A 19,693-nucleotide genomic window follows, 5' to 3' on the forward strand; every position below is an offset into this window, starting at 1 on the left:
GCGAAGAATCCGCTGCGGGAATACCACGCACCCAAGAGAGATATGCACAAGAGGGCGTTGCGGAAAGCCAACGCGCGTTACAAGTTCGGTGCCAGATTATGCCGAGCACTCACATAAAAAGGCAATAAATGTTACGAAAGAACATGATAGAGTGACTGTACGCACATAACACGCATATACGGACTCTCCACACGGTGATTCTCGATCTTGGGGGTTTGCTGTAGTAGCCCTTCAATGAACGTAGGAAGCTCTGTAAACGCATATCAGATACCAAAAGTAAAATAAAATAGTAACTAACCTCAGTAAGTACCTCTTTTTCATGTCGCAAAACCCTTAGAAGGCGAGGATGTCGTCGATGTCGTCGTAGGTGATCGCGGTATGAAGACAAGTTGAGTTCAAACTCCGACGAGCTCTCAGTAAAATATAAACAAGCAAACGCGTCGCGTAACGTGTTTCGGCCAGTGTTTATGTAGAAACGAAGCGCGTTGGATGGAGAGGGGATTGTGGGATTTTAAAAATGTTGGAAGGAGAGGGTGAGTACATTGGGAAAGCCTGGAGATGGATTGAGTCGAGTTAGCAAGGGCATGATTCTTGAACTTCAAAATAATAACGCCCCCATGACAAGGAAGGCAGAGTCGCGCTGAACAATTATGAAGTAGGTCTTAAATCTTGCTTATTCCTTCCGATATGCTAATAATTCCTATGGACTCATCGTTTCTAAAGTCACCCCCACTATCTTCAGTGGTCAGCTGGAAATCGCTCCAGCTCCCCAACTTGAACGCAATGCAATAGCAAGTCCACGCGTAGGTTCGAACCCAAGTCCGATGGCAAAAAGCGCACTACTCCACAGCCCACTGAAACTACCCCTCCCTCCTCTTCTACCAACGCCTTCACCGCCCTCGTCGTTGAACCCAATCCCGAGCGACTTATGCGAAGCGCGGCAATGTCGTCGAGAGCTTATTACGGCACGCCGCTGAGACGCTTCAGCTGCAGCGTTTCGAGATCGCCAAGGCTGCCCGTCTTCAGAGGAAGAACAACGCCGTCGTTTTAGCAGCGGCTCGCGCCCACGCCTCCACTTCCTAAACACTTTCAACCACAACTACGTTTCTACATTTCCACGGCGGACCAAATACCCCTCCCGTTGACTACTCTCAACATTTGTTTCCAACACTCTTTTATTTCCATGCTTCAAGTTAGGAACCCCTTCGGAATCAGGAAGAACGACGCCGTCATTTTAGCAGCGGCTCGCGCCCGCGCCTCCACTTCCTAATCACTTTCAACCACAACTACGTTTTCACGGCGCATCAAATACCCTCCCCTTGACTATTCTCAACATTTACGTCCAACACTCTTTTATTTCCGTGCTTCAAGTTAGAAATCCCTTCGGAATCCCTAGAGGGCGTGTGTAGCAGACGTGACCCTCACATGTCGCTCCATACCTTGTCTTGGTTTCTTTCATCACATCTTAGCGCTTATGCGCTTTATCCTTTCCTTCGGCCCATCCCCAAACGCCTATGCGTTACATACCCTTATAAGCACCTCTCGCCTAGTACTTACATCATCTAACTCCCTCATCCTTAGCCCCACCTCCTTCGCCATATAAGGCCCATCTGTACCTAGTGGATATCCCAGTGAATACAGAGTCATTTGGGTTCGCTACCCGGCCTCAGTGTGCCCGCTCATGAACTACTGTTACCTGGCATCCGTCACCGTAGTCACAGCCTAACGGTCAGGGTTCCTTCTCAACGTATTCCGGCACAAACACTCAGCATTGGCAGGTGACAGCCGCTTGGTGAACAACGATCACGTTGAAATATTATTGTGGCAATTCTTGTCATTGAACAAAATTATTTACAGGTGGCAGTCAAACCGGCAACAACAGCGACCGGAAGAGGCAAGTGGAAGTGACTTCGCTGACGGTAGAACTGACCATATTGTCAGTGGAACTGCTTGACAGGCGGAAAGATCTCGATCATTGGATATATATCGATAAGCGGGTTGGACCTTGAAGGCCCCAAAAGAATAGGCCTTAGAGGGCTTCGGGGGACGTAAAAGATGCTGCCTTAGGTGGGTTGTCATCGTCCCAAGTGGGTTTGTCATCGTCCTCGCCATGAATGCTCCGCGCTATCCGAAGTGTGTAAGCGGATTGCTGGGAAAGTTAAAATGCGCTCTTAGTGGTGTCTATGAATTTCTGCTTGACGAAGATCTCCGGATCTCCCACTGGCAAGAGATACGCTCTGTAAGTATTCCGATGGTTAAGAGCGACCACATTACTTACGTTTTATATCGTCTGCTTAAACCGCGTGAGTGGATAGCGCACAGAGTTGGATGTCCCGAATATCTCGGAGTACTTGTTTGCTTGCCGGGGAAGTTTCAAAAACTCGGTCTAGCTTGTCGGAATGGTTCAAGTCGAGCGGGCTATGTTCGGAGCTATAATGTGAGGGTCAAAACTTGGGCGCATAGGCGACGTAAAGAGATTAGACTCACTTTTCATTGTGAGCGAATTATAAATTTCACGCTACATGCGGTGATTCACTCCCGAGAGCTACCTTGAGTCTAGATGGCTGCACAATCAACTGTCATAAGCTGAACTTACTAGAATCAAGAGTAACCATCACTCGCCTTGTGAGTAAATCGCGGAAATTGTGAGGGTGGCCGATAGAAAGGTGAGGCAAGGGCAAGCTCTGCTCCGCGCCAGCTAACGCCCGCGTATTCAAGCAGGTCGCTGGCAAAGACAGGATGTGTTCTTTGGTCCTGTTCCTTGACCACGATATCCTTGCAGGGACAAGATACGTCCCGTAAGTATTTCGATTCGTCAGAATAGCCAACGGTATCCACTCTGGATCGTACGCCGCTAAGTAGCGCCTGGGGTGGATGTTTCGGGGACGTCTTTCTGACTCGCTGGTTTGCTTTCCGGAGGAGGAGTCATACGCAAATCACAACTACAGCTCGCAAGCTTTAGAGTCAGCTCAGGCTTGTCGGAATAAATTAAGTCGGGCGGACGATGTTGGCCTTTCGGAGCTATGACTTGAGAGTCAAAAATTGGGCGGATGGGTGATATAAGGCCAGACTCACCGTTCTTCTAGGTAGTCATCCGGGGCTGACTCTGAGAGTAGAGCTCATTGATCTGGTCAAACGCGCCATGATGTAAAGCATGAACGCGCCAAGATCGAAGGGGTAAATCGACCATAATAGCCATTCCCAGCAGCTCTATCCCGGATCCCAATTGAAGTTATCTTGGTCGAGGAAAGCGGAAAGGGAGATGCGATTTTGCGCGTCTCTAGTACTGTGTTCGGGTGCGCTATGGTAAAGTTCTTTGGGATCCCTTCCTTTTGCCCAACGGTCTCCGAGCGATCTTCTCATGAGAATCATTCGGTTGAAATTCGTTAAAAAAACTTTATTTCACTCACTTTGAGCAGAAGGCATGTCCTTGAGCGCGATGCGCTTAGAGAGGGATAAGACAAAGTAAAATGCAATGATGTTCTCGGTGCCCAGTTTCAAAAATTGGGGGTCGAAAGAAAAGGTGTGGGGTTGGATGTATGCGTACGCGCACTACCAACTTAAAGTCGGAAGTGCCCACTGTCGTACGACATTCAAGTTAGCGAAGGCAGATGCCTGAATTTCCGCTCTGACTGTTTAGCCACATTCGGAAAAGAGGCGCAACAGGCATTAGAAACCTTGAAACTAGAGCCCGCTGAGATGACAGATGGAGATAAGTTTGAGACAAGTTTGAGATATATAAGTACAATGGATGCAGTTGTTTGGCTCTGTAGAGAAATTTGTTTGTTAGGATCGGCCGGGTGACCTTCTGTCCCTCCATAACCCCTAGTAAAGCGTCCTCTCAGTCGTCCTAACTCACCCGCTTACTTCTACTTCGAGATGTCAAGCCGTCGTCGTTGTAGTATATGTTCTATCAGATTCGACTCAAAAAAAGCGTTACAAAAACACAACACGCAGCGACATTCATTGGAATTAAGATGCGGCCACGTGCTGCTGAAGCGAAATGAAAGGGATGAATACGAATGCTCATCGCATCACTGCACTTTTGCGACTCAGGATCACTACGTTATGCAAAACCACCTTCGTAGAAACCACCTTGATACGGTCGAATCTATCAGCCGTATACAAGGAAGGCCAATTGCTCCCAAGAATCCAGACATTTCTCTGCAATTGCCTCACCACGGCGTCGACAATGAGCAGAGAATGGTAGATGATGACGACGACGTCGTTTCAGGCTCAGACCCCAACGAGGAAGATATGATCATCGGCAGCCCCGATGATTGGGGGGACATGGACCTGCAACTCCACTCTTCACGCATATCTTCTTATCGATCTTCCACTCATTTGTCCGTTCACGACCGCGATGTCTCCCCACAAGTACCACCCGCTCAGCATAGTAATACCCAAACGGTTCCCGAAAGTGCTACCCCCGCAATGATAATTGAAAGTCATTCTTTTGGTGAGCTCTGCCCCCGATATACATAAAGAAATATATCACTGATGCTGCAAAATAAAAGACGCCGAAAACAGAACTGTCGACCCTCCGAAGTTCAACATGCTTGACATTCCCTACGACAGCCCAACTATCACCACATCCGAACAACTGCAGTCAGTCAACTGCATTGTCTACAACCCTTTAAAAATTCTCGTTTGTTACATTTGCGAAATTGCAGTCATGCCCTCTCGCCTCATTATCCATCGTCGCTCCAGACCCCACGAAGACCGCACCCTCACTAAAGCGTTTGTGGACTCGCTGATTCAACGTCACAATCTTTTCCTGCAAGACCGTTTTGAGCCAGAAGAGGTCCCAAAGTCTCCCGTTCCAGGAATCCCATGGATCGAAGGCCTGACGTGTGGAGTCCGTGGATGTATGCACTCCACAACCTCGGCACAGACCATGGGACGGCATCTCTCGATGGAGCACAAAACCACCAGGAGGGAATTTCCCCCCATGGACACACTTGTGCAGGTGATCTTTGAGTCTTGCCAACGACGATATACGGTCAAGGTTTCTGTGCTGCAGCCTTCTTTGTCAAACAATACCCCCATCCCTTTGGATATTCTGCTCGGTCAGTATAATCAACGTGATCGGGTTAACCGCGGATTAGTCCTGCCTGATGATTCAGCGGTCTTAAATCCTCTACTTGCCAAGTATCGCTGGATGGAGACACTACAGGGAATATCCCCGATGGATATTACCCAGTGGATTTCAATGCCAGGTGACGGCGAGAGGTTGGAGCCGTTGGTAGACGCTGTTAGTAATTATTATGCGGCCATTGCCAAGGAAATGAACCGTCTAGATGTTCATACGACGACGCTTCGCTGGATAAACTCAACTAAAGGGTGCGCTCTTACAGTTTTAATCTCGAGTAGAGTTCACGCTCATAGAAGGACATCTCCAGGAATATCGTCAACGAGCCCTTCAAAGTCCCAATGCGGGCCAAGACCCTCCGACGCTACAGTCAAACCATAACTCAATTTCTGGCTTTTGTACTACGCAATGCCGTCACTAACAATCATGGATCCAAGATTAATCTTGCGCCGCCCATCTTGGATGCGAGCCGTTCCTTGGTCCAAGCACTCGAGTCAACAAACCCCCACTTGGAATGCGCGAGCGCCATCCACCGACTGGTCATCGAAATTCTCCTTATAGTTCACACACCTGGTAATTTGCACACCTGCCCTGTTGCGCGATTCATAATATATATGAACGTCCTACCATCGGGGAAAATCCGTCATCCTGGCGAGATAAACGGTACATTGACGGAGTTGAAATGGCCCTTCCGCGCGTCAACATTTTGGGAGGTGCTTCGACGAGTCAACGCCGGAATCAATGGAGAAGAGCTTGAGCAGTGAGCAGCTAAATCTAAATGTTTTCTTCCCATTTTCATGCTTCTTTCCAAAGTATCGTCCAAGATGTCCGAAAGGCTGTCCGGGAAGACGGGTACACCGCATTTTCTCATCTGATGGAATTGAGTCATTATGCGACTGTTTTGGATGCCAATACGCCACGAATGCCGCGCATCATGTGGAGGGACACTGCGGGGGAGGAGATGATCTTTGATGGACGCCCCATCTCGACGTCATCCTTCCGGAACATGTACCAAAAACTGGCGAACGAGACGGAGCATATGCTGCGCCAGCAGGTTCTGCTGGGCCTAGAACTTCCTGACCTCCACCATGATGTCATCCACGATGAGTTGAATAATACAGAACCTGGTTACTCCTTCATTTCCGACACGCGAAATACGTTCCATCGCCATCATCTTTTCCTGATCAGTGCAATGCTGGACGATGAGAAGTTCGGCAATCGTTTTTTTTACCGTGAACACAGCAACTCCGTTGGAGGGATCGCTTGGAACATGGCTGGGATCGCCGAATGGTGCCGCCACTGCAAAATTTGCATAGGAAACCTCTTCGCTCTCGCCCACTACGGTGCAGGACAACCAGCTCGAGGGACCGAACTCGCAGTCATTGCCCCAGAAAATAACAATCTCTATCGGCGGAATATTTTCTGGTATGCAGAACTTGTCAACATTGTAACAATGTACAACAAAACCCAGGCAAATGCACATAAGCCCAGGGTAATCGGCCGCAGTCTTCCACCACCAATTGGCCAACTTTATATCATCTGGTTGACATTGGTTGTGCCTACACTGAACATGGTTTGGACTTGCTGGCCAAGAGAATCTCTTAACCCTCGGCGATTTCATGACCGGCTGTTTACCAGTGTGTCTGGAAACTTTGACACTGACGATTTTTCATCCATTTTGTCCTCCGTCTCAGGGGAACCAGTTGTTAATTTCGGCATGGGGTGCGCTATGGGGATGGCTGACACACGTCACTACCTCATCGCTATCATGCGAAAGCATTGCCGTGGGGTTCCGCATAGGGACCTTTTGGAGGAATATTTCAATGAGCAAAGCGGGCACGGCGAAGACGCAGCGGAAAACTACGCGATCACCTTCACTTCCATCATCAACGTATCGGATGACCGCCTGGGAAAGTTCACTGAGCTCTCAAAGCTTCAACATCGTCTACTCTATCCCGACGCCCCGGCATCTTTGACCAACAACCTTGCAAACCACCGGGAAGCAACTGGATCCACACCAGCTTTAATCGCTGACTACGAAAAAATCACTTCTTCCATCATCTCTTCACTTCGATCTATATCGGCCTCGCAGATGGCTCCATTAGCCTCACAATTGGCCACAGCTTTGGCCCCAGCCATGAAGCGAAACATTGTTGATGCATTCGCCACCATTACCCCGATAAACGCTCAAAATATGTCCCCCACTAGCCAAGATATGCAACGAACATATGCCTCTCGTACAGTGGCTTCTGATGCGTCGATACGACCTGTTTCGAGTTGCCCTGAGGCAAAGTTGGGCGTAATTGTGGTTGATGTTTCTAAAGTGAAAATTCAACCTGACCGCTGGCGGGAGTTGCGTGAGGTGATGGGGCCTCATGCAACATTTAAGTCCCCACACCAGGCTTGTGCCCTTGAACTCTCGGCCCAGCGGAAGAACGACCTGTTAGTGGTGTTGCCAACGGGAGGTGGAAAATCACTTTTGTTCTTTGCATGCGCCGTGAGGGTAGCCGAGTCAAACCTCGCCACGGTCGTGATTGTCCCCTTAGTGGCATTGCTTGGGGACTTGAAGCGTCGCCTGTTAGCCAAGAATATCCGCGTCGCAGATTGGGCGAACGATGAGCCGAAAGTGACTCACTACAATGCCCATGTGATTATTGCCCTCGCAGATACGGCCGCAACGTCCGAGTTTCTGTCCTACTTTTTGAAAGGTTGCCAAGAACGCAAGATAGCCAGAGTCGTCATAGATGAAATCCATTTCGTCCTCACAGCTGCTCATTACCGCCCTATATTCAATGTCATCAAACATCTGAGGGAAGGATCCGTTCCCGTGGTCGGCCTGACTGCGACTTTGCCCCCTGATGCCGTGGGGACTATAATGCAACGCATGCACTTCCTACCCGGAAACACCTTGTTGATCCGGGCTCCCACAGAACGCAAGGGAATCATTTATTCTGTTTTTCCGTTGATGAGCAGGTCAAACTCTCTAGCTAACGCAATCTACCGTACTCCCGCTGGCCAACAGCTCAAGGTGACGGACTATATTCATCGGGTTCTGCAGTCTTTCCAGCCTAAGGAACGAGCTTTGATATTTTGCTTGTCAAGAAATGAAACAGAAGACGTCGCAAATACGCTAAAGTGCCGTCACTATCACGCAAAAATGGATGCTGAAGAGAAACAAGCAAATCTTAATTCGTGGCGTGAAGGGGGGGGCTCAGAGGTGCCAGTATTGGCAGCGACGAGTGCACTGGGATCCGGATTAGATTACGAGGCAGTCAAGCTAGTCCTTCATTACGGGAAACCTCGAAACATCATGGATTTCAGCCAGGAATCAGGACGTTCAGGACGGAGCCTTCCGGTTGCATACTCAACAGTGTTTTGGGACCCCAACAGGAAAGACGAGAAGTTGCACCCTGATCAGGACGACATAGGGGTGGAGGCAATGACGGCTTATGTCCATACAGACAAATGTCGGCGAATTTGCCTTCGAAAAAATTTAGATGGTGCCTTAGAAACCGGAACCTGCATACATGATGGCGAAGCAATCCTTTGTGATGTTTGTGAGGTCGAAGTTATGAAAGTCCCCGCGGTAAGTGAGCTGCTCGAGTTACCGGTTGGGAGTGGCGTACTAATCACATTTCTTCTCAGAAACCCCTCCAAGACGGCAACTTCTTTTCTTCAATCAAAGCTCCCATTACCACCCACACTACGGAATGGGCCTCAAGTGTAAGTGTTGACCTGGCGGCTGCTCGCGCACGAAATGCAAAGAACGAAGAGGTGGCGAAACATTTTGCGGACAACCGCCGTGCCTCCGCGGAAGTTACCCGTATGGAATGGGAACCATCCAAGGAAACTGAAAGAGCAACTCCTCAGACACAAAACGACGAGATGGAATGGGAAGATGACGTGCGTCGCATTTCTTCGCACGTGGAGCAGACACCACAGGTGGCGGAGAGTTCTTGGGCTACCGCAGCGCGCCAGCACTCCTTCGCGAGCCCAGTTTCATCTCCCCAGGGAGCAGCATCACATGGGACATCGGGCAGCATGAAAATCATACAAGGTTACACCGAAGAAACATTGAAAAATTATTTCGTCAAAATGAAAGATGCTCTTGGCTTACGCATACTATGTCCTCCTTGTTGGATCAATTCCCTAAATGCTACACACAAGTTCAATCGCTGCCCAGACATCGCCAAGGCCTACGTCCTTGTTGAAAGCAAGTTTACCACGTGGAAAGGATTAGTTAATCTTCCTCAGTGGACTTGTTACAATTGTTGCCTCCCACCGGTGGGTCCTTTTTTTGCCTTTATCACAGTCCATTCGGTGAGCTTTTCTCAGTTATGTGGGGTTCATCCCAACTTGAACACCGGGAAACAAACATGTGAAATGGAAGATTTTATACGGCCGTTGCTCTTTGCATTATGGGACTCAAGCAGATGGAATTGTGTTATGTTGGATGCCTTTGGCTTGTCGCGCTGGACTTCGCAGCAGGAGTTCGCGACCTGGCTGACGAAAGAAGTCAACTATCGAGAGAAACTGTTAAACATGCATGTGGTCGCTCTATGGGCGTATGCAAAGTGCGCAGGAGAAAGATAGGTGTCGAATTACAGCTGGTTCCGAAAACCTTGATTTTGGTGCGATTTTTTGCTGCGACCAGCAATAATTTAATTACTTGTTTTCAACTTGTTTTTTTATTGAAATAGTTGGCGCGGCCGCAATCACGTCAAAACAAAGTCTCAAAGCCCCGTGAAGCTTCGAACACGATTTTCTCTGTAAATACCTATCGTAGAGATATCATTTATAGTGTTTCGGAATTGTCTCGGCGAGATCTAGGTCGCCCCATAGTTTATTTTATGCGAAAATGAAAATTGCATCAAGTCACCCATTAGCTACAGTAATATACTAGAATTACTGCTCAAAGATGTCATTCCTCCTCTCTTCCCTCTTTTTTAGGGCAGCAAGGAAACATAAAATGGCTTGTATTTGAATAAACCCAGTGTTGAGCCACAAAACTTTGAAGATCGCCAAGGACGACACATTTCTAAAAATAAGGCGACTTCCCATTTTGGGAACAATGCAAGACCTGTAGGGCACAAATAAAATCTGGCACGTGAGCACCTCGTTTGCATGGGAAAATATCGTTGATGGTTGAACCTTGAACGTTTGAACGTTGAACGTTGAACCTTGACTCGGAACCCTGAGCGTCGACCGCAAACCGTTCTGACCATTCGTCAATCCAATGGCGAAGGTGATAACAAATCACACGTCTCTATATTTCGACGATGGAAACATTGCCTTGCTTTCTCCACAATCTCCGAATCACTGTGTCGCATTCCGAGTGCATCGTTCAATACTGTCGAAGATATCCATGGTGTTTAGAGATCTATTTTCGATACCCCCCGTCGACGAGATGGAAACATACGAAGGGGTACCGCTTGTGTACTTGATGGATAGATCGGACACGTTACAAAGCCTGCTTCAACTGGTCTACAATGACATGTATGTCGAGCCACGCCGTATATGCTGAGCTGACGTCTTATTCTTTGTTCTGAAGCGATTCACCGTTTTGGCGACTTGACCCCTGCACGCTGCGCCATCTACATGACATTCTAGAGTTAACTGACAAGTACGCCATCGACTATCTGAGGGAGAACATCGTCACACAAATCGAATCTTGTTGGCCACGCACCCTGCGACGGTGGGATGAGCTAGATCCTAACGGGCTGCTGCCTGAACCCGCATCGGCTATCCGATTGGCTCGAGAACATATCATCCCATCCATCTTGCCTGCCGCGTTCTATCACCTTTCCCGAATTTCGATAGAGGGCGACTGGCGTAACATCCGGCAGCATGGCGAAGCCGTTAAGAGTGTCTGTGTGGCGGATTGGGGCTTGCTGACCGCTGATGACCTTCGTTGTCTTCTGAAGGGGCGGGCGAAGATGAGGCGGGCCTCACAAGAGATACTCCGCTTTGGATTTCATAGGGAGGAATGGCCGGAGGAGTGCTCTTCAGCGAAGCGATGGAGGCTTTTGGGGGAGATCGAAGAGGCATGCATTAAATCTCCGGACATACTTCATGCTGCCAAGGACTACATCGAGAAGGAGGATTATGGAGATGGGGTTTGCCAACCATGCTGTTCACGCATTCGCTATGACCTTGGTACCTTTCGTTACACGCTCTGGACAATGCTTTCTGACTTTTTCTCCATTCACATGATACGTACTTAGGAATCCCCGGTCGGCATTGTCATGAAATCTTAGGAGATCCAGATGGAAATAAACGAAAATTACGAGTCCTGGAGTTTATAAGGAATCGCCCCTGTTTTTTGTCACACTTTTCTTTGAGAGCCTTTGCTAAACCGAGCAAGTGTCAATTGTCCTAAATCCACCCATGTTGTGCTTTTCAAAGTATCTTTAATTTCTTGTCAATATGTGTGTACGAGCTGCGAGTATTGACAGGGATGCCCATACTTACTAAAGTATGTGCAGGGTATGGTGATCTCGTGGGTCAGAGGCGCTGGCATGAAATCCATCCCTGAAAGAGGATAAGTCATAGAGGCGATTGGTGGACCAGCAACATACATGAACCCAATAATCGGACAATAAGTCCTGGCGGCATCTTGAAGCGCGCAAGACTGCGCTCAACACACCTTCCTGCGTGATTGAAATTCTCGATGGCGTGGGGCATGCTCACAAGCTAAAGCAGCTTAGGCCGTAGGGCATTAATTTAGAAATACGATAGCCAGCAAAAACGAAAACAAACGCGAGGACGAAGCTCTTGGAACTGCACACATCGGCTTTAGTCGGTCGCTAGGGTTGTGATTGAGCTGCAGGTGGTGGAGAAGCGGCCCTAGAGGTGCTTCTTGTCGACGGAGGATCTTTAGTCAGGATTTGGTGGTGAGTGTGGATTAGGCGCTGTGCGAAAAATCGTTTATGAGTCGGTGTGTGAGGTTAGTAGACGAAGCAGCAAACTGACATCTTCTGGGCAACCTCAGATCCTTTGTGTTTCTTTTCATACTCAGTCTCGGCGTACTGAGTCTCGATTGTTTTTTTTCTTGCTTCTCGAGTTTGTCCTTGCGTAAGTGTTGGTTAGCGAGGCATTCTTGTTGAAGGGGGCTACTGATGCATACCTTCCCGATGGCGAACTCTTTGTCGGCTTTCACCCAGATCTCGCGAGCTTTCTCGAGAGCCTCTTGTTTGATAAAGGATAGCTGACGGAACGCCTTAGCTGGAGGTCTGCGTAAAGGACGATCGTCAACTCACCATCTTGTTCATTTCGCTAACTACCTCGTCGTCATGGAGTGGTTGAGTTCGATCTCTTCCTCTTCTTCCTCCTCCTCCTCATTATAGCCATCCCTCGGCCATAGGCAGCTGCATCTTCTCGACCCGAATAGCGTCCTCAACATCATACACCTCAAAGGCAAACCGTTTCGACTCCTCTGTGAGGCCAACGTCGAATGACACCGTTCTGCGCACAGGGAGGGAAGTCTCCTTTTGAAGAATGGGCACCCAGACTCCCCAAGGCTTGTTGTCAATCTTTTCCGCAGCGGGGTCAGGTAGTAGAACCCCCAGCGTCCGCGTTGTGGCCCTCATGTGGTTGGCCTTGGTGTCCCTTGTGAAGGCTTCCAGCATCTTCACTGACAGAGCAGCCTGGGCAGCGAGCCGTGAGCCAAGATTGTCGTGGAATCTCTGATACCTCCGCCTACGATGCTGCCGCGAGAAAAGGGGTCTCAATCTCCTCATGGAAGCCGGCCCCGAGGTGGATACACTCGTCAAACCCAAGCAGACACGTGGTGCCTAGACGATTTCGTCAACTCCGTAGGCGTCGACGGCGGCTGGGGTGAACAGAGTGACAATAGAATCTGCGAAGGTTGTGTAGACAGTGCTGGCAACCATGTCGAAGCGCATGCGGTTGATGGACCCGGTGTAGTCCAGACCATCTTTGAGCAATTCAACGGAGCACGTTGCAGCTCTAGGGGAGGCACTCATGGTCCGCTTTGTGCGCTCGATGGCTAGTCGGAGCTTGGCTCCCGCTCGTTTGTTTTGGATATTGGTAGACGGACACGCTGCAAGAGGTGTTTTGAGAACTTGATCAACTTGTTGTCGATCTGACCTCCGCCTACATTAGCGATGGAGGAGGATGGTCGGCTTGGAGATCTGTACTCCGAACAATTGTGGTCGACGTGGCTGCCACAGCTCCCGCTCCGCTAACAGCTGCAGGATATTGACGCCTGCATCCGAAGCAGCTTTTCGAGCGCGCATCGGAAAACCAGGCTGGGGCGGTGATGACGGCGCCTTGCATTTTTTTCCCAGGAAGTCTTCGGCGGATTGGATGATGGATGGTTGTTACCCTGGAGACAGAGAGGATGCGCTGAGCGGGTATAGGTTCTGAGCGAGGTGTGGGAGGAATCAGGATGTGAGGCGGGGGGGATGTTCAGCTGGGATCCAATGTTGCTTGTGGGCAGGGCGAAGGAGCCGGCTGAAGTTCAACCTTGTAGGCCAAGGAGGAGAGAGGTGGGGCAGAGATGTTGGTTGGTGGTGGAAATGTGATCCCTCTCAAAGAAGCACAGGTACACGAGCTTCTCGAGCTCTTTCACATTCTCATCGTCGGCCCTGACTACATTCTCATCATTAAACAACCATTGGCCGTTAACCCGGATGTGGGCAATGTAATGACCAGAGTGGACCGAGGGCCCCTCTGGCCAGGGGATGGCTCTGATCCCCCGACAGATTGAGCTGCTTGGATCGGTTTATCGATGTCTAAGAATGGGGCTGATGAGAAACGTAAGAAAGAGGGGAGAGTCTAGACAAGGGACAAACCAGGATCGTCCATGTGCGAGAACAACGACTCCATAGCAGCTTCTGCGTCGCTGTTGCCCGTGACCAGAAGCGCGTTTAAGCAGCGAAACGTGGGGAATCCCATCTCCTCAAGTTGGGCGTTAGATTGGGGTAAAGCAGCTATAATATCCTCTCACTTCTGATTGCAGCGCTGAAGATATTGCTTGCATCGTGCGGTCAAAAGTCATGGTGTACGAATTCCGACAGACGCCAACTGACCCGTGGTGTTGAAAGTTGAAGGTCGTGGCTGAAGTTGTTGATGGGGAAACGGTGAGCACGATCCATCAAATTGTAACGCGTAACGATGATGACTGACCTCAGCTCTGACCGCCACATCGATAGCCAAGCAACCACCTTTGTTGCCCGTTCAGCGCCCATTCCACTCGTGCACCAAGTTCTCGATCTCAGCCCGGCTTGCGACGCGTAGTATGACGGCTGACGCGAGCTGTGTTACAGAGGTGGTCGTGCAGAGGTGGTCGCTCTAGGACATAAGTAAGTCATTGACAATGGCTTGAGGGCTGCTGTGAAAGCTTACCATAATCGTGCACTTTCAGACATGTGTCGTTGACAGAGCATGCAAAGGGAGGAGTGTGGATTGGGGGTAAAAACGCATAAAATTAGCGTACGCTTTCTAATTTCCTTTTTTTCTCGCTTGGCTGATCATTGACATTCTCTACTCTCCCCAGCTCTTCTCTCATGGTTCCGAGCTGTAAGTCGTCACCAACCCTTGAGCTCGTTGCCCTATATATGCACGCGTGGCCCGTGGGTACACATCTGACTCTTGATCGAATGTCAATCGCTTACCTGGTTTGTAGCTAGACTATAACTGAGTCCTGCCGCAAGCACAACGCGCCAGTCCCACAATTGTTGGCGCTGATCGTGTACTTGGGGACTTCTCGGTACATCTCTAGCCCGACCCGTTATTGCTCGTGGCATGATTGCCATCGCCGATCAAGAAGGTTGCAAGTGAGTCCTCACGATCGAATCTCAAAAACGTATCTCAATCCTCTCGACACCAGCTTCGTTTCTCATGGTTGCACGAGCAAAGGAAACGACCAGGTCCGTTTGAACTCGCCTTCTATGGCCTGAAGCCTGCCATCAAAGTTATCGCTCCCTGGCGAATCCCTGGTATGAATTATGTTCCTCCCAATCGATATATAACTGATTCACGCTTCAACAACAACAGTATTCTACGACCGCTTCCCCGGTCGCCAAGCCCTGCTCGCCTACGCCGAGCAAAAGGGTATTGCCGTCGTCCAGACTGCGTCCAAGCTTGGTTCAAGCCCTGGTCAACCGACGAGAACCTTTTTCATATCTCCTACGAAGCTGGGATACTTGAAGACCCAGACATCACTCCCCCAGTTGACATGTGAAAGCTAACGACTGCCCCTGAAAATGCGCCTCAGGAACCTGAGCACATCAGGATCGAGTTCAAGGCAGGGCTTCCCGTCAAGGTCACCGTACCCGCAAACGCCAAGGAATACACCGACGCCGTGGAGATCTTCCTCGCCTTCAACGGCTTGGGCAGAAAGCATGGAACCGGAAGAATCGATATCGTCGAAAATCGCTTCATTGGGGTCAAGTGTCGAGGATGCTACCGTCTTACGCGCGGCCCACGTTGATTTGGAGGGTCTTAAATTTGACAGGAACGTCCGTGCGCTAAGGGACCAGTTCACCACGATTGAATTCAGCAGGATCTTGTACAACGGCCACTTCTTCACACCAGAGAGGGAGTTTGTCACCAGCTCGATCCCCGTGAGCCAGAGGACCGTCAACGGGTTAGTCAAATTAGAGTTGTATAAGGGCAACGTTGTTGTCGAAGGGCGCTCCAGCACCGAGGCACGTTCCTCTTCTTCGTGTTATGCTTCAATGCTGATCTTTGTGTTAGGGTCTTTACGACGAACTTGAGTCGTCTATGGATGAGTTGGGCGGCTTTGAGCCTACCGATACCTCTGGGTTCATCCAGATTGAGTCTATCAAAATCAGGAAGTCAGTCGTCTTCGCTGTACTTTTCCATGTTCCTCGCTGACTCCCTTGTGCAGACGGGCACAGGCCAACATCCGCAAAGGTCAGGCTGGTGTGCTGCCTAAGGACGTGTACGGGAGCCGTGTTTGATCCAGGTTTGATCTAACGAACATGTGTCAACTGGAAGGCGATATCATTAATGAATCGATGTACAAATAGCAATCTTTGCACAATTCATGCAGGCTGTTGCCGTCTTAGTCTGTCTGAATCCGGAGCGTCGATGGCGGCATACGCAGCCGTCGGCTAATGACTGTGGAGGAGTATACCAAGAGTATACACCAAAGGCTCAATGACAACCAAGTGTCGCGGACGGTGAGAGCTAAGTAAAGCCTATGATTAAGCCATCGTCTCCGTACCATGTGAGGCCCAAAATGAGCTATACAAATAGTCGTCTAGGTAAAAAGCAAATCCCTCCCTCCCTGAAAAAGCCAAGTCGCATTTGGCGCCGATTTATTGGACTTGTTCTATTTCCAATCAAAGGGAAGGGGGTACACACGATAGAGGGTAGTTAACATGGACTCTGATCTCCCATTCGAACTCGGCCCACATGCTACGGAACTATATCCATCTCTCAGTTACTACATTGGAGATACAGGCAGGGATTCGACTTACTTGATGCTCGGTACGGTACGCGGGTTTGATGTAGTCCATGATGTTGATGTGGATATCGTTTAGGATAACGCAAGCCTCGGCCATGTTCTGTCCTTCCCATAGAATGCTGCCGAAGATGACACCAGTCTTTGTCGATGAAATCTTGATGGTGGCTTTGATGCTTAGGAAGCCGTGAGGGGCGAGGCGGCAATGTAAAGGGCGAGGGTATATGTAAAAGGAGGATGTACTGAAATGTGAAACGAGCGGGGATTTCAAGAGAAGCAGTGACCGCCAGGGTGTCATTTTCCTCAGCCATCTGGCGGTGACAACGTTGGTCTCGCCCCACCTCAATCCTCACCAATAGAACGTCCAAAATGGGAAGAGGGTTGTTGTGTCATTACGCCCATCAAAAGCCCGAGGAAGAGCAGGTGGGCAATGGTCTTGAAACGCCCGCTGCACATACGCCTGGGATGGTGGGTGCATTGTGAACAATGCCTTCCTTGCCTTGGGGATCATCCACACCTCCATACTGCGTCGCCGTCCTCTTCCAAGGGCTTCCTTTCTGGCATCAACGATATAAAGAAGTCGGGGAACGGGAAACTGCGCACGAGGCTACGCATCCCGCAAGACCGGGCCAAAGAGGCGGCAGGACATCATGACTGTGTCCGCGGAGGTCCTGGATGCAGTGGTGCGTGTGTTGTTGTTGGAGGATGGGCGTACGTCTGTGGTTGCGCTGCTGAATAGGGAGTATGCACCAGCCCGGGCTCTTGAGTATCAACAGATGGATGCGCAGGAAAGGGGGAATGTCCGCATGCTGTCGTGTTATCGCCGGAATTCTCTTGAGCGGTTAAATTTTGGTCACCCCCTTTCTCAGCGTGACCCTCCTCTACTTGAGGATGACCGGCCCAAGCCGTTCCCGTTTGGTAGGGATGAGGATACGCTGGATACGGGGGGTAGGTAAATGGAGGCGTAGATGGAGGCGGTGATTGGTGATAGTTAGGTGGGAGTGATGGTGGAGCAAAGGAACGTGGTAAACGTGGTTGTATTTTGCTGGGGGTGCGGATGCGGATGGAGCATGGTTGTAATTTATTGGGGGTTCAGACGTGGTGGTGTTTGATCGTGATTTGATAGTGCGGATGCGGGCGGTGCCTGGTTGTAACCAGAGGGTGGTGCAGACGCAGGTGGTGCTTCAACTTTCAAGCGACTTGTTGTTGATATTCTTGCCATTGAGGGTCAATCAGTTAGAACAACTGGAACTAAATGGAACAGGATTGAATTACCTTGATGAGCTTCCCATCGCTAACGTTGAGCTCATATACCCCTCGAGTTTCACACAGAGATGGGCACTGGTAGTCTTCCCAATCCCAGGAGATCGAAACAGCCCGGAACACGTTCATACGGTTGTTTCCCGGCTTTTTGAAACTAGAATCCCAGGACGATGTAATCCATTTCACTTGATGGCTGTACCCGCACAAGCAGTAGGCAACACCGCAAACATCGCAAGATCCTCATCCGTATATGTAGGCAACAGCGTCATCGCCACAAAAACACTCAGCGTCGTCGGAGGCCAGGGGAAAGATGCGTTGGATGAGGTGGGGATGGTGGATGGTGTTCCGGTTTGCCATGGTAAGCGGAGCAGGATCCGGCGGGGGAGGAGAGGGAGGCGGGTTTCCCTGAGGCTACGTGTGGATGGGGCGGATCCACCATTGCGGTAGCTGAGTTGGTAGGACTGGCAGAGGGGGGCTTCGATATTTCCTGATACTTGCGATGCTCCGATCTAGTAAGTGAATGTCAGCCTCGTTCGTAATGGAGGGGAAGAGGGAAAGAAAGACCAACCTGTCAACTCCAAGAAAACCGATTACCAAGCGCGTCAAATCGAGCCTCTATACAATTCTGTACGCCAACTCTCATAGCAGCACTACAACTCGCCCAATCATCGTGCGTCGTATCACATCCCGGTGAAACTGTCACCAATGAAGACGGTCACTGAGGAGGGAAGATATTTGCGGGAGCTTCAACACTTCGACAATCACACCTTGGCCTGGAAAAGAGAATATTGAGTAAAATTATAGTGAAGTCGATGGAGATCAGCAGCCGACCTCATCGATATCGCATAGCACGACTTCTACAATGGTATCGTGCTTCAAAATCCTCCGTTTCCACCGCCAATAACGAGAACCTTCTTATGGTTCAGATCGCTCGGGAGGAGGAGATTGGTGGTCATCAACATCTCTTGGTATCTGAATGTGCAGGTCATTTTTGCCTACTCAGAGCTGGACACAAAAAGCTCACTTACGAAAATTCAGGTAGCACCATCAACAACAAAAATGTTTCTATCCGGTTCGTCTGCTGTGACGGTGCAGACAATATATTGTGTCAACACCTGCCCGTTGTTCGTCACTATCAGCACGCTCGTCATCATGAATGGTTCAGAGGGGAAGGAGGAGGTAAAAGTGTTGCGTGAGCCGTTGAAGAAGAACGAGAAATGAACACGTCACGCACCATCCGGGAACCGGCATCCGGATTCCGGTGTCTGAACTTCCACCACATATTCATCGTCCCTCAGTATCAGTGTATCACTACGTCGCCTCTCTGAGGTAAAAAAAACACTCCACATTGGCATTCCAGGTGGCTGTGGAGAATATCCGTGGTTTTATCTTACAGTGCGATCAAAAATCAGACAGTGACCAATTGACCAACGTTACTCTTTGTTTAGCTACTAGTCTAGGTGGTCCGAACCGTGGTACAGATATTCGGTATCAGTTGACACACGTGCCGACCACTCAATGCCAAATAGCACGCTCGCGTCAACTAATTAGCAGTTTTTTTTTACGCGTCTGCAGCCTTAATTTTTCATCTGTCCTTTACACAATCCATTCTACCCTCCATATTCTGTGATTTGAATATGTCGGACTCTCCATTTCTCCAGGCTTCCACAAATCCTGCTGCCTACGCCCAACTTGAAGCCAACACTGATCCAACACTCTATGACACACCTGATGGACACGCACTCGACAATACAAAGGGAGCTTACAACACTTGTCGGACGACGCGTTCCGACAGTCTTATCTGCACCGTGCTGACCTCGAGACTCTGGCATTGCAATATTCATCATATAATTCCATGTCAACGGCTGGTGCTTCTGTATTAC

General features: G+C 49.7%; 10 protein-coding genes across 10 annotated transcripts; 4 read left to right on the forward strand and 6 right to left on the reverse strand.

Annotated features, from left to right (window-relative positions):
* Positions 1-2,110: 2,110 nt before the first annotated feature.
* Positions 2,111-2,862, forward strand: LACBIDRAFT_328030 (uncharacterized protein; the record flags this gene model as incomplete). Its single annotated transcript, XM_001881989.1, has 6 exons — positions 2,111-2,239; positions 2,391-2,437; positions 2,607-2,625; positions 2,663-2,666; positions 2,699-2,798; positions 2,820-2,862. 6 exons carry the CDS (start codon positions 2,111-2,113, stop codon positions 2,860-2,862), a joined length of 342 nt encoding a protein of 113 aa, XP_001882024.1.
* A 269-nt stretch (positions 2,863-3,131) lies between these two features.
* Positions 3,132-3,426, reverse strand: LACBIDRAFT_298887 (uncharacterized protein; the record flags this gene model as incomplete). Its single annotated transcript, XM_001882116.1, has 2 exons — positions 3,132-3,355; positions 3,411-3,426. The coding sequence occupies 2 exons, from the start codon at positions 3,424-3,426 to the stop codon at positions 3,132-3,134; spliced, it is 240 nt and encodes a 79-aa protein (XP_001882151.1).
* A 642-nt stretch (positions 3,427-4,068) lies between these two features.
* On the forward strand, positions 4,069-9,865 carry LACBIDRAFT_328031 (uncharacterized protein; the record flags this gene model as incomplete). The annotated part of the gene is made up of 7 exons (XM_001881990.1): positions 4,069-4,459; positions 4,518-5,343; positions 5,403-5,852; positions 5,906-8,678; positions 8,738-9,376; positions 9,428-9,666; positions 9,793-9,865. The coding sequence occupies 7 exons, from the start codon at positions 4,069-4,071 to the stop codon at positions 9,863-9,865; spliced, it is 5,391 nt and encodes a 1,796-aa protein (XP_001882025.1).
* Positions 9,866-10,457: 592 nt separating this feature from the next.
* Positions 10,458-11,316, forward strand: LACBIDRAFT_328032 (uncharacterized protein; the record flags this gene model as incomplete). The annotated part of the gene is made up of 2 exons (XM_001881991.1): positions 10,458-10,588; positions 10,644-11,316. 2 exons carry the CDS (start codon positions 10,458-10,460, stop codon positions 11,314-11,316), a joined length of 804 nt encoding a protein of 267 aa, XP_001882026.1.
* A 652-nt stretch (positions 11,317-11,968) lies between these two features.
* On the reverse strand, positions 11,969-12,363 carry LACBIDRAFT_298889 (uncharacterized protein; the record flags this gene model as incomplete). Its single annotated transcript, XM_001882117.1, has 4 exons — positions 11,969-12,003; positions 12,065-12,161; positions 12,219-12,299; positions 12,352-12,363. 4 exons carry the CDS (start codon positions 12,361-12,363, stop codon positions 11,969-11,971), a joined length of 225 nt encoding a protein of 74 aa, XP_001882152.1.
* A 69-nt stretch (positions 12,364-12,432) lies between these two features.
* Positions 12,433-12,831, reverse strand: LACBIDRAFT_298890 (uncharacterized protein; the record flags this gene model as incomplete). The annotated part of the gene is made up of 1 exon (XM_001882118.1): positions 12,433-12,831. One exon carries the CDS (start codon positions 12,829-12,831, stop codon positions 12,433-12,435), a length of 399 nt encoding a protein of 132 aa, XP_001882153.1.
* Positions 12,832-12,885: 54 nt separating this feature from the next.
* LACBIDRAFT_298891 (uncharacterized protein) lies at positions 12,886-13,390 on the reverse strand (the record flags this gene model as incomplete). Its single annotated transcript, XM_001882119.1, has 2 exons — positions 12,886-13,154; positions 13,252-13,390. The coding sequence occupies 2 exons, from the start codon at positions 13,388-13,390 to the stop codon at positions 12,886-12,888; spliced, it is 408 nt and encodes a 135-aa protein (XP_001882154.1).
* A 315-nt stretch (positions 13,391-13,705) lies between these two features.
* LACBIDRAFT_298892 (uncharacterized protein) lies at positions 13,706-14,011 on the reverse strand (the record flags this gene model as incomplete). Its single annotated transcript, XM_001882120.1, has 2 exons — positions 13,706-13,848; positions 13,909-14,011. 2 exons carry the CDS (start codon positions 14,009-14,011, stop codon positions 13,706-13,708), a joined length of 246 nt encoding a protein of 81 aa, XP_001882155.1.
* Positions 14,012-16,425: 2,414 nt separating this feature from the next.
* LACBIDRAFT_298896 (uncharacterized protein) lies at positions 16,426-16,845 on the reverse strand (the record flags this gene model as incomplete). Its single annotated transcript, XM_001882121.1, has 2 exons — positions 16,426-16,509; positions 16,564-16,845. The coding sequence occupies 2 exons, from the start codon at positions 16,843-16,845 to the stop codon at positions 16,426-16,428; spliced, it is 366 nt and encodes a 121-aa protein (XP_001882156.1).
* A 352-nt stretch (positions 16,846-17,197) lies between these two features.
* Positions 17,198-19,031, forward strand: LACBIDRAFT_328036 (uncharacterized protein; the record flags this gene model as incomplete). Its single annotated transcript, XM_001881992.1, has 8 exons — positions 17,198-17,258; positions 17,301-17,495; positions 17,706-17,752; positions 17,784-18,168; positions 18,328-18,437; positions 18,459-18,480; positions 18,660-18,882; positions 18,950-19,031. 8 exons carry the CDS (start codon positions 17,198-17,200, stop codon positions 19,029-19,031), a joined length of 1,125 nt encoding a protein of 374 aa, XP_001882027.1.
* Positions 19,032-19,693: the final 662 nt, after the last annotated feature.

The sequence above is a fragment of the Laccaria bicolor genome, genomic scaffold (genome assembly GCF_000143565.1).
Source record: "Laccaria bicolor S238N-H82 LACBIscaffold_15 genomic scaffold, whole genome shotgun sequence".
Lineage (NCBI taxonomy): Eukaryota > Fungi > Basidiomycota > Agaricomycetes > Agaricales > Hydnangiaceae > Laccaria > Laccaria bicolor.